Here is a 13,742-nt window from a genome sequence, read left to right as displayed (position 1 = left end):
TCTACACCCAGAATATTGTGTATTCACATTCCATTACATTTGCATTTAGTAATTTTTAATTTCTTTACATCCAACAGAAAATAAGCCTAAATGCCCGGATTGATTATGAATAATGAAGATAACACAGCAAATCATCAAAAATAGTCAAAAATAAGGAGCTCAGAAAATATCAGTGAAATCAGAGACAGAGGACAGATCCAGGAAGAAACAGTCAAAGGCAATTCAGTGAATACAAGTTTGAGCTCTACTCTTCCACACCACAAGAAGAAGAAATGCCCTCGACAGAATTAAGGCAACAACACTGACAAACCACCTGCTGTATAAGCAAGCGTCCAACACCTGTTTCGAACATGAGGTCGGTATGAAAGTTGGAGGAAGGTCTTGTGTCTATTTGGAATCCATAGCTTGGAAAAACTCCCTCTTGAGCTTTGCGCTGTTAGTAGCATGACAATGTTTAAAAAAAGATTGAAAACCTGGCTATTTGTCCATGTTTGAAACAACCAGATTTACTTTCTCTTCAGACCTGTTCTCGGCCCAGGGACACTCTTCGGAGTAGCTGTAAACATTACAAGTTGCATTACAGTGCTCTCAGTGTATTGTTAACTCTTTCTAGCCAAAGCACAGGAACCAGGGAGAAGCACAACGAAGTGGAACCAAAGAACTGAAGGCTAAAGAAAAGAGGGGTTCTGCTCTCTAAAGCACAGAGTATTGTCCCAATTTGCACCGACCAGAAGGAAGACAAATCTTTACCCACAAGCACGCAAAGCCGTCATCCAATGTAAGGACGCAATCACCCAGAAAGGCGCCTTACTTTTACTATGAATGTGATAGGTATTTAGTGAGTCTTGTATTTTATTGTTCAATCAGAAATCAAGCATCCAAAACACCACAGACATACAGGGAATGTGAGAATAACGCAAGTAGCTTATCAACCATGTTGGCCCTTCAGGAAACACGGTCATGTGATGTAGACAAATATATATCCATCCCAAAAACACTAAGCAAGAAAAAAGAATCATACACATGCATCGAAAGCTTTAGTTTGTCATCACTACTAAAGCACCATCAGCAAACACACACAGGAGAAAAATTGTGCAATTGCACTGAATGTGTGAAGAACTTTAATCAGTTAATAATCCTAAAAGATCATCAGAGAACACACACAGGGGAAAAACCATACCATTGCACTGAATGTGTGAAGAGCTTTAGTCAATCATCAATCCTACATAGACATCAGCAAACACACACAGGGGAAAAGCCATACCAATGCACTGAATGTGTAAATAGCTTCAGTCAATTATCAAATCTCCAAATACATCAGAAAACACATACAGGGGAAAAACCATACGATTGCAGTGAATGTGTGAAGCGATTCCGTCGGTTAACAGACCTCCGAAGACATCAGCGAACACACACAGGGGAAAAACCATACCATTGCAGTGAATGTGTGAAGAGCTTCAGTCGGTTATCACTCCTCCAAACACATCAGCGGACACACACAAGGGAAAAACCATACCATTGCAGTGAATGTGTGAAGAGCTTCAGTTGGTTAACAGACCTCCGAAGACATCAGCGAACACACACAGGCGAAAAACCATACCATTGTGGTGAATGTGTGAAGAGCTTCAGTCGGTTATCACTCCTCCAAACACATCAGCGAACACACACAGGGGAAAAACCATACCATTGCAGTGAATGTGTGAAGAGCTTCAGTCGGTTAACAGACCTCCAAACACATCAGCGAAGACACACAGGGGAAAAACCATACCATTGTGGTGAATGTGTGAAGAGCTTCAGTCGGTTATCACTCCTCCAAACACATCAGCGAACACACACAGGGGAAAAGCCATACCATTGCAATGAATGTATGAAGAGATTCAGGCAGTTAGCAGACCTCCGAAGACATCAGCGAATACACACAGGGGAAAAGCCATACCATTGCAATGAATGTGTGAAGAGCTTCAGTCAGTTAGCAGACCTCCGAAGACATCAGCGAACACACACAGGGGAAAAACCATACCATTGCAGTGAATGTGTGAAAAGCTTCAGTCGGTTTTCACACCTCCAAACACATCAGCGAACGCACACAGGGGAAAAGCCATACCATTGCAATGAATGTGTGAAGAGCTTCAGTCAGTTAGCAGTCCTCCGAAGACATCAGCGAACACACACAGGGGAGAAACCATACCATTGCGGTGAATGTGTGAAGAGCTTCAGTCGGTTAGCAGACCTCCAAAAACATCAGCGAATACACACTGGGGAAAAACCATACCATTGCAGTAAATGTGGAAGTAGATTTAGTGATTCCTCAAATCTCATGGCTCATCAACGAACACACACAGGGGAAAAACCATTCAAGTGTAATGAATGTGGGAAGAGCTTTAGTCAAGTATCAAATCTCCGAAGACATCAGCAAAAAAATCACAAGGGAAAAAACATACAAGAACAGTGAATATGGAAGTAGTTTTAGGCTATTATTAAACCTACAAAGCCATCAGCAAACACACACAGGGGAAAAACCATTTAAGAGCAATTATTTGATGAAGTAGAGTTAAAAAGAAAAACATCCAATGGTTCCTGTTCATGCTACCTGTAAAAGCAGCACTGGGAACAATGCTTTGGCTAAGAAGGGTATTTTCAGGTAACTGGAAGGATTAGTGCTAAAACCTATACACTAAACACACTCTGACTGAGTCCCTGCAGGAAGAACTAATTTAATAAGCACACCTCTGAATATTCACAGCTGATTGTGGTGTTTGGTCGTTTCATACAACAGTGATGAATCAGTGACAGTGGTCAGAAAACAGTGTTCAGAAGCAGAGAAGTGAAAGGAGCTGAATGTGAGCGGTAGCTCTCAGGGTTAATTCTTGCAGTGTATAACATTTACCACCCAAGCTCTGACCCGGAAGAAGGGAAAGGAGCAGAATGTGAGCTGTTACTCTCAGGGTTAATGCTTGCAGTGCAGGACATTTACCACCCAAGCCCTGATGCGGAAGAAGTGAAAGGAACAGAATGGGATCTGTTACTCTCAGGGTTAATTCTTGCAGTGCACGACAATTACCACCCAAACCCCGATGCAGAAGAAGTGAGAGGAGCAGAATGGGAGCTGCGACTCTCCCCGTTACTGCTTGCAGTGCACGACATTTACCACCCAAGTCCTGACACGGAAGAAGTAAAAGTAGCAGAATGTGAGCTGTGACTCTCAGGGTTATCCTTGCATTGCACAACTTTTACGACCAAAGCCCTGACGCGGAATAAGTGAAAGAATCGGAATGAGAGCTGTGACTCTCAGGGTTAATGCTTGCAGTGCACGGCATTTACCACCCAAGCCCTGACGCGGAAGAAGTGATGCTTATGTTCATCATGGCATGCATCCGTAAATTAAGCCATCATAGTGGCACTTCACAGAGGTGTTTATCATCGAGCTGGATCTTGGCCAATCGCTGACTATGTAAACGATTTGCGGTTAGATTAATTGTATAAATATTTGTTATGAGTTTCTTATTTACAGAGGATCATTAAACCAAATCCTAAGTGGTCATAAAACAGATTCTGTGCATGATAGCAAAATTATTGATAGGAATTATTGTGGAATGGAGGAGGCTAGTACAAAAAGTTTGTTATAACACTACAATCACCATGTAAGGGTGAAGGGTCAGCAGTTATAAAGTTATGGGTATTTGATGTTAGTTATTCTTATTTGAGGTTTTGATTTTTTTTAAATGCTCCTGCAAAGGTAATATCCATAATGTTGCTCTAACTATGTCCCAGTCTAACTCAGCGATTACCTTTTTTCTCATAATATTCAAGGCAGTTCTTCTGAGCCCCTATAGGTACGTACAGTGCTAAAAGTCTAGCAAAGGCAATCTATGGAGCTACTCTACTGGCACACTGAGTATGACCTGCTTAAGCTGTTGCCATATGTTACCTTTAAAAGGGATTTTTTTTTTGCAAGTCTGCAGGTTAGTAATTCCATAGTCCTACAGGTGCTTAACTATAACAATTCTCTCTCACACACATATATATATGTTATGTTATATGTTTATTTATAGCGCGCGCTGTTAGTCGAAACTGTCCTGGCGCGATGAAAAGGTCATGGTGTCAGCTAGAGCAAGGGAAAGCTTACATAGTCTGCATAAATAAGTGAGTTTTTAGCAATTTTTTAAAGCTAGCAAGATTTGATGAGTGTCTTAAGGCCTCAGGTAGGTTGTTCCACAGCTGAGCTGCACGAACCGTCAGAGACTGCCCCCCCAGTCGAACTTTCTTGAATCTGGGAATAACCACATGTCTGAGGGAGGCAGATCGCAGCTGGCGGGTCGGCTGGTAAAAAGCAAATCTGTGCTTAAGATAGGAGGGGCAAGGGCCATGTAGGGCTTATATACATATATATACATATATATACATATATATATATATATATATATATATATATATATATATATATATATATATAGGGGCGTAACCACGTGACTGGGAGTGGTCACAGCAAGATAAAACTTTACAGCAAAGGGCCCCTCAAAGGAGAACAAACTGAAACAGGCACTGAAGAGTCCATTCTAAGGACGAAACGCGTCTGCCAAGCGTTTCAGCAATTTCCTTTCAATGCTTGCGCAATTCTATTCAAATAAAGCGGCTTTTCTAGTCCCCCGGAGCATGGTCACATTCTTTTCCAAGGCTTGGGAGAGAAATTGGTGTATATATATATATATATATATATATATATATATATATATATATATATATATATATATATTCACAAAAAAAACCATAGGTTTCACACCAGTTATAGTTAGGAATTAGCATTTAAAAAACCTATTAAATTCACTGAAAAAACGATAGGTTTCACACCAGTTATAGTTAGCTGGAAATTTCACTCGCATAAAACCATTGAAATTCCCACGTTATAGTTAGTTGGACTCACTATAACTTGCGCGTGCAATGCACTGCTGATGACGTCACATATTACATCACTCATGACATGGTCAGTGACATCACTCATGACATCACTGATGACACCATCCAGTGAATGTGTCTCTTTTTAAAAAATAAATATGTGTTATATATGTATATATAAAAGTTGATGGAAGAATAAATGTTTAAATAAGTGTTTACATGGATGGTTTTTAAAAAAAAAATTGATTGGTTAACTGGTTTATTAAGTGTATCTTAGTGAATACATATATTAGAGACTAATGTTTAAATATTTAAATATATGTATTAGTGTTTCACTTTGTGTATAAGTGGCTGCATGGGTTGGTGAGTAGCTACATGTGTTTGTATATGGATTATTAGATGTTTTTCTTAGTATCAGTATGAGTGTTTGTATGGTTTGGTGGGGGTATTACTTAGCACATAGATGCATGAATGACTGACTCTCTCTTTGTATGTGTTTTGAAGACAGCATATTTGCAGGACTGTATGGGTGGATGACTGTGTATATGTGTATGTTACTGAGTGAATGAGTGTCTCACTAGTTTCTTTATCAGTAACTACATAAGTTTAAATCTAGTATATGTGAATATTGTTGTATATAAGTGAGTATATGTGAGAGTAAGAGATTGTAAGAGTTCCTATTTAAATTAGTATGTGTTTCTATAAGTGATTGTTTAAGAGAGTAAGTATGTGTAAGTTTCCTTAAAAGTAAGGTGGTAGTGTGTGTATAGCTGTATATGCAAATAAATAGATGTTCAATAGTTTATTTGCATGTGTGAGTATGTGTGAGAGTATCTTTTGGATGACTGGCGGTGTGTAACAGGATGTATAGGTGTATCACTACATATGATGAGTGAGTATATGTATGAGTGACTATATAGAACTGTTGGTCAATGAGTGGATGTGTATATACATGGTATAATTATTGAATTGGTTGTTGTAACTGGTATGGGTATCTCCATTTTTTTGAAAATGTTAGTTTCTATTTTGGAATATGTGTTTCCAGGGTTACATTACCGTGAAAGGAGGTCTGTCACTCTGTCACAAGGATGGTCTCATCAGTGATGTCATGAGTGATGTCACTGACCATGTCATGAGTGATGTAATATGTGACGTCATCAGCAGTGCATTGCACGCGCAAGTTATAGTGAGTCCAACTAACTATAAAGTGAGAATTTCAATGGTTTTATGCGAGTAAAATTTCCAGCTAACTATAACTGGTGTGAAACCTATGGTTTTTTCAGTGAATTTAATAGGTTTTTTAGATGCTAATTCCTAACTATAACTGGTGTGAAACCTATGGTTTTTTCAGTGAATTTCAAAGTTTTTTTAATAGCAAATCTTTATAGTTATAAAAAATAATAAATTTTAAAGCGAATTTTATATTGTATAATTATGTCAATTTATTTTTATTTTTTTTACCCCGGGGCGCGTACCGGTGAACGCACGGGTAAGCGCAATGTCCTTAGGGTACGCGTACCGGGGCGCGCCCCAGCAAAAAAAAATAAAAAAAATTAATGAAGCAGTTAGCATGAGGAAAGGACACAAACAGAGTTATGTTAAGAGAAAAAGAAATACAAGATGACCACAGAGGGATTGTTTATTACATAGTAAAAAATAGAGAAGGTGTAATTGGATGAAAGTGAAAAAAGTAAAATGACTAAAGGAGCGAAAGAAAGGAAGAGAGAGGAAGAACACTAAAGTAGAGATAGTGTGATACTGTGATTGGCTGTTAAAAGAAAAAGAAAAGACAGTAAAAAATGGAGAATGAAGGGTAGTGGCTGAATCATGATAAATAAAGAACAATGAGGGAAAGTGAGTAAAGACCAGGTAGTATAAGTAAAGAGGGGTGAAAGAGGAAGAAAAATTGAATTACGAAAACACATGTGGAGTGACAAAGAGAAAGGACAAAGAGAGTAAAGGAAACAGTACCTGAATGGGCTTGAGTAAAACAGCAAAAAAAGATAAGTAATGCAGTGTGTGTGACTTATAGGGAGTCAGTGGGTGTAGGTCGCAGTGTGGGTGTGTAAGGTGTGTCTGTGGATGTGGCTGTGTGGGGTGTTTCGGTGTGGGTGGAGGTGAGGGTGTGTGAAATATGTGTGAGGAGTGGGTGGTCCCCACCGACGGAAGCCGACCCGACGAACCTACAACGCCGCGGACCTCCTCGCACTCAACGCCGGCCGCACCCCAGGATGTCACCAAGCCGCCCCGAAGCACACTCACGGACCCTTCAGCTGCCACGCCTGCGAGTTCTCCTGCATCCGGACTCACCCTGCACCAGCACTCGCCAAGCCGAACATCAGCAGCAACCACCTCAAGTGCTTCCTGCTCAACACCCGCTCCGTCCACAGACACGCCGTAGAACTCTGGAACCTCCTCGACACCACCGCCCCTGACGTTGCCTTCCTCACCGAGACCTGGATGAACGCCTCCTCAGCCCCAGACATCGCCATCGCCATCCCGGAGGGCTACAAGATCATCCGGAGGGACCGCACCGCCAACCTGACGGGAGGAGGCATTGCCATCATCCACAGAGACACCATCCGCATCACGACCAACACCGACGACACCCTAACCACCGCTGAACACCTGCATTTCCAGATCCACACCGACCCGAAGACCACCCTCAGAGGCACCCTGATCTACCGACCCCCGGGACCACGCACACGATTCAGCGAGGACATCACCGACTTCGTCAGCCCGCATGCCCTCCCCTCCGCCGACTACATCCTCCTGGGGGACCTCAACTTCCACCTGGAGAACAACAGCGACCGCAACACCATCAGCCTGCTCGACAACCTCGCCAACCTCGGACTCAAGCAACTGGTGACCTCCCCCACCCACCTCGCCGGACACACACTCGACGCCGTCTTCTCATCCAGCAAAGACGTCACCTTCAGCCACGCAACAGGACTCCACTGGATGGACCACAGCTGCGTCCACTTCACCTTCAAAAGAACGACGATCCACCATCACCAGCAACAGGCTGCCCGAAGAAGCTGGAACAAGATCACAGCCGACCAGCTCACCGCTTCCCTGAGCCAGCACCCTCCCACCAGCTCAGCGAACCCCAGCCAGGCCGCCGACAACCTCACGACGTGGATCAACAACTGCGCAGACGAACTCGCCCCTCTGAGAACCCCACCCAGCGGACCCTGCAGCAGAAGAACACCATGGTTCACCGACGAACTCAAGAGTTCCAAGAAGAACTGTCGAGCCCTCGAGAAAGTCTGGAGAAGGGAACCAACCACGGACAACATGACCACCCTCAAGCACGCCACCCGGAAACACCACCAACTGATCCGCGCCACCAAGAAAAATACATACAAGGACCGGCTGGACAACAACGCACACAACTGCAAGGAACTCTTCAACATCGTGAAAGAGCTCTCCAACCCCAACGCCGCAAACAACGACATCACCCCGTCGCAAGACCTCTGCAACTCCCTCGCGTCCTACTTCCACAACAAGATCGCGGACATACACAACAGCTTCAGCAACCAACCAACGGAAGCCACAACCGCAACAACGCCACCCACCACCACCCTCCGCACCTGGACTCCGATCAGCACCGAAGACACCATCCGCACAATGAACTCCATCCACTCCGGATCTCCGACCGACCCCTGCCCTCACCACGTCTTCAACAAGGCCGACGCTGTCATCGCACCCCACCTGCGAGACATCATCAACACCTCCTTCAACACCGCCACCTTCCCTGAGAGCTGGAAGCACGCCGAACTCAGCGCCCTTCTCAAGAAACCCACAGCAGACCCCTCCGACCTCAAGAACTACCGTCCCATCTCGCTCCTCCCGTTCCCGGCCAAAGTCATCGAGAAGACCGTCAACAAACAACTGGCCGCCTTCCTCGAGACGAATGGATCCCTCGACCCCTCACAGTCTGGCTTCCGAGCGAACCACAGCACCGAGACCGCCCTCATCGCTGCCACCAATGACATACGATCTCTGATGGACAACGGAGAAACAGCGGCCCTCATCCTCCTGGACCTCTCCGCGGCTTTCGACACTGTCTGCCACCGCACCCTAGTACAGCGCCTCGGCAACATCGGAATCCAGGACAAGGCACTGGAATGGATCACCTCCTTCCTCGACGGAAGAACACAGAGAGTCCGTCTACCACCGTACAAGTCAGAGGCCACCAAAGTCATCTGCGGCGTACCCCAAGGATCCTCGCTGAGCCCAACCCTCTTCAACGTCTACATGAGCCCCCTCGCGACCATCGCACGCCAACACAACCTGAACATCATCTCCTACGCCGATGACACCCAGCTGATCCTCTCCCTGACCAACGACCCCGACGCCGCCAGAGCCAACCTGCACGAAGGGATGAGAGAGGTAGCCGAATGGATGACGACCAGCCGCCTAAAACTGAACTCAGACAAGACGGAGGTCCTCATCCTGGGCTCCTCGCCCTCCGCCTGGGACGACTCCTGGTGGCCCCCCGCCCTGGGCACCGCACCCAAACCAACGGACCACGCACGCAACCTGGGCTTCATCCTGGACTCCTCCCTCTCCATGACCAGACAAGTCAACGCCGTCTCCTCGTCATGCTTCAACATCCTGCGCATGCTACGGAAGATCTTCCGGTGGATCCCCACCGAGACGAGGAAGACGGTCACCCAGGCCCTCGTCACCAGCCGACTGGACTACGGCAACGCCCTCTACGCCGGAACCACCGCCAAGCTCCAGAAAAGACTCCAGCGGATCCAGAACGCCGCGGCCAGACTCATCCTCGACATCCCCCGACGCAGCCACATCACCGGACACCTGAGAGACCTGCACTGGCTCCCGGTCAACAAGAGAATCACCTTCCGCCTCCTCACCCACGCGCACAAAGCCCTACACGACCAAGGCCCGAGCTACCTCAACAACAGGATCAACTTCTACACTCCCACGCGCCTCCTCAGATCAACCAGCCACGCCCTCGCCGCCGTCCCCCGCATCCGAAGAGCGACAACAGGAGGAAGGTCCTTCTCCCACCTGGCTGCCAAGACCTGGAACTCACTCCCGTCCGACCTGCGCCGGACCCAAGACCACCTCTCCTTCAGGAAGAAGCTCAAGACCTGGCTGTTCGAGCAGTAACGGCACCCCCCCCCCTCCCAGCGCCTTGAGACCCTACGGGTGAGTAGTGCGCTATATAAATGACTTGATTGATTGATTGATTGACTGTGGGTGTAAATATGTGCGATGTATGTGTTTGTATGGAATGTGTGTGTGTGTTTGAGGAGTGTGTGTGGGAGGATTTTTCTGTGTATGAGGTATGTGTGTGGTGTGTGTGGGGTGTATGTTACAGGTGTGTGTATGTGTTGGAAAGGGGATGAGGTGTATGTGTAGGAGTAAGGTAAATAATTAAGAAAAAGAGAATGAGTGAAGAAGTAAAGGAAGGGATTAGAGGATAAGTGAAGTAAAGAAAAGGGATTGAAAGAAGGTGAATATGAGAAGAGGAAATCGGAAAAGGGGAGTAAACATGTAGAATAAGAATAAGTGAGGGAAGCAGAGTAAAGACACAGGAGTGTGGTAGATTGAGAAAATGTTAGTGAGCTTAAACAAAAGGGTGATGACAAACTACATTTTTTTAGTCATACTTACCATATAATAAATACAACTTTAATTAATTTTTTTAACTACACTTTGTATCTGTGAAAGAGAGAAGAAAAAATATGTTATAATTAGTAAAATATGTATTTTAAATTAAAAGATACAAATGAAGAGGTTAAAAATCATAACACTCTATTTAGAAATGAAGTTAGAGTGAAGAACACAGAAAGGGAAATAAAACAGGGTAGAAGGACAAAAAGAGAGAAAAAGAAATAGAAGAAGAGGAAATTACAAAGAGTAAGGCATATAGATTCACTGACAAAAAGAGAGAGAAGAACAGAGAAATGAACTGAATGTAAGAAAGATACTAAAACAATGTGAGTTAGCAAAACTAAATCAGGAAACAGAAGTAAGTAAAAAGATAATGACTGAGACAGAAAACAGTCTAATTAAGGATGCATTTAGAAGAATGAGAAATAGAAGATAACTGAGAGTAAATGAAGAACAGTCATAGAGTGAAAGGATGAAGGGAGACAGGATAATATACAACGATTGAGGAAAATGGACTGAGGAAGTTATAAGGTAGACACACTAAGAGAAAAACTGAGTGAGGTGGAGTACAATAAGTGAGAAAAGGAAATGAGTAAGTGAGCAAAAAGAAGGAAAGAGAGGAGAAGACGACTAAAACAGTGGGACTGAGAAAAAATAATTTGGTGATGAAAGTAAAGAGAAGGACATTGAAAGAAAGGAAATGAGGGATAGTAATGGAACCAGAGTAAAAGAAATGGGATAAAGAACGATGAGAGAGGAGCAGTGAAGTTGTTGTTAAAAGAAGTGATAGAAGGTAGATAAACACAAGTGAAAATAACACAAGTAGAGTGAGACACTGAGGACATAGAAGTAGTGAACGAAAAATAGGAAGAAGAGGTCAAAAGTAAGGAGCAAACAAAGATAAGCTAGGGAGAGTGGGTAATTTAGAGTGATAGAGTGCAATAATACTGCTGAGTGAGTAAACAGGAATTACTAAAAGAGCAAAGGAGGAAAATACGGAAAAGAGAAGTAAAGCAGAGAGACTGAAAGCTGAAAAGTTCTGCAACGGAGAGACGGGATACACACAGTTGAAATGAGAATGAGGGGTTGTCAAAGAAGTGGAGTAAGGGAACGGGGGTTACAGAGAGTGAGAGAAAGACATTATAAGTGACTAAAAAGAGCTGAAAGAGGATGGAAAAAGGAAAATAAGTGTCAGAGAATGGGAATACAATTTAATTTACACAATCCAAAGTATAAAATAACTTGTACAACATGTTACAAAGTTTATTTTTGCTGTTCTCAGAATATATTGAATTTCACTTAAAACAGTGAGTTCAAATTACTCATCAAATGACAGCGGGAAAAAAAACACAATCTAAAAGATTGTGTTTTCAAAAAAGCCTTAAATACTGACAAATGACAAATGTACGCTAAAGTTAGATTGACTTACTTTTCCTTGAGGCCAAATACTGTATCATGGAGGTCCTTTTCTCGTTGGAAAGTACTTTGCTGTTCACTTAAAAATCCATTTAATCGACTTTCTAGAAGAAAAGCTCCAAGAACATCTGAAATATTTTCAATATTTTCATATACTCCTTTTTTCAGTCATTACTCTTTACTCATTCCTGCACCTTTCCATTTGGCCAAATAGTGTCAGATGTATGAGTATATGTACAAATTAATTCTAAGGCACTCTGAAATTAACTTTTTCCCGATGTTGTGAAAGAAAGGCTCTACAACATTTTCACAATATTTAAGTATTTGTAAAACCATCTCTGACTCACTCATGTTCATCATTTTGTAACATACTAACATCAAATACTATGAGATCCACTTACAATACCTATATGACAAGTCAACTTTTTATATTGCCTGGATCACTTTTACTCAGAATATAGTTTTAAACAGCAAAATCACCTTTATTAACTGCTCCCGTCTTCAGTAGCCAATTACTTTCACCTAAATTTTGGCTGTAAAAACACTCGGTATGAATTTATAAAGCCAAAAGGCAAACGTTGTTTGAAAGTCAAATGAGTGTCGTTACATTGGGTCCAACCTTTAGAAGTTTTTAAATAGCATGTGTAATGCCCTGATGTTGTAGAAGGACCATCATGAAAAATAATAGCTACAGTTGCAAAGGTTCTTCCTGATATCGATAACTGAGATGCCACGAAATTTTTAATAGAAGTTGTCAATTTAGTTCCATCAGGTCTACATCGTTGGAACATTAAAATGACATAGTGACCATAACTTTGTAGAAATAATGTGGACATCATTGTAGACTTGCATTGGGTACACACCATATTGTGATCAGCTGCTTTAACTAGATTATTAAAAGGCACAGATTTGCAGTCTGGTAAAGTCAAATATATAAATCTTTCAGAGTCTATTGTAGTAGTACTTGATGAAGCACAGTTATCACAGTCATGTTGCCATTGATAAGAAAGGTTAAAAAGATTTTTTATATCTACTCCTTCATCTTCCAATACATCAAACATATACATTAAAAATTCCTGACAATCCTGCTGAATTATCTGTGAAAATTGATTTTGACCTGAACATATGTCTACAAGATTCCTAATTTCTGAAACACTTTCTATTTTTCCTCTATCACTACTACATTTCTCTAACACAGAATTCAATAAACAGCACAATGTTTGTTCCTGATTTTCGACAATCTGTTTTTGTAAATTTTGAAGAAAAAAAACAACATTAACTACTACATTAGCATAGCAGTTGACACCAGAACTGTTTTCAAACTGAAATCCAACAACATCCTCAACAGAATCCTTTTTTCTTCTGCTTACAATTACAGTTTCATCTGCTTTTTGTCTTTTTGCTACTACCTCACTGCAATTACTCTCATTTATTCTTTTTAGGCCTACCACACGTTTTTCAATCAGAGGATATTGAGGCAAATGTGGAGCATACTCTCTTCTTAACCTATTGTATTCTTTAACACAATCTAGATCTGCACAAATCTTTGTTTCATCACAATCAATCAAGTACAATCCTGATAAAGTTCTGACTCATGATAATGCCACATATGCCATACCCTCTTTAAACACAGAACTTCCAATGTTCACCAAAGCACTATCTACACTTAAACCTTGAGATTTATGAATTGTCACTGCATATGCCAAACAAATAGGAAACTGTTTTTGGCGAACATATAAGTCTTTCACGAGCAAAAATCTAGCTGAACAACGACAAATTTGTTC

The 13,742-nt window shown here is 42.5% G+C and overlaps 2 protein-coding genes across 2 annotated transcripts in view; both read left to right on the top strand.

The window, feature by feature from the left end:
• The window catches only part of LOC144806464 (uncharacterized), a 498,581-nt gene that overhangs the window by 155,390 nt on the left and 329,449 nt on the right, over window positions 1-13,742 (top strand). The gene's annotated exons all lie outside the window — the stretch shown is intronic.
• Window positions 1-13,742, top strand: part of LOC144806466 (uncharacterized) — a 222,886-nt gene that overhangs the window by 38,895 nt on the left and 170,249 nt on the right. The window contains exon 2 of the mRNA XM_078672825.1: window positions 78-2,389. Coding sequence (XP_078528951.1) covers window positions 935-2,389 — 1,455 coding nt within the window. The 5' untranslated portion in view covers window positions 78-934. The remainder of the gene's footprint in view (window positions 1-77; window positions 2,390-13,742) is intronic.

This window comes from Lissotriton helveticus, assembly GCF_964261635.1.
Source record: "Lissotriton helveticus chromosome 1_1 unlocalized genomic scaffold, aLisHel1.1 SUPER_1_unloc_77, whole genome shotgun sequence".
NCBI lineage: Eukaryota > Metazoa > Chordata > Amphibia > Caudata > Salamandridae > Lissotriton > Lissotriton helveticus.
Note: the sequence above shows the minus strand (reverse complement) of the source record. Positions and strands in the feature narration are given on the sequence as shown.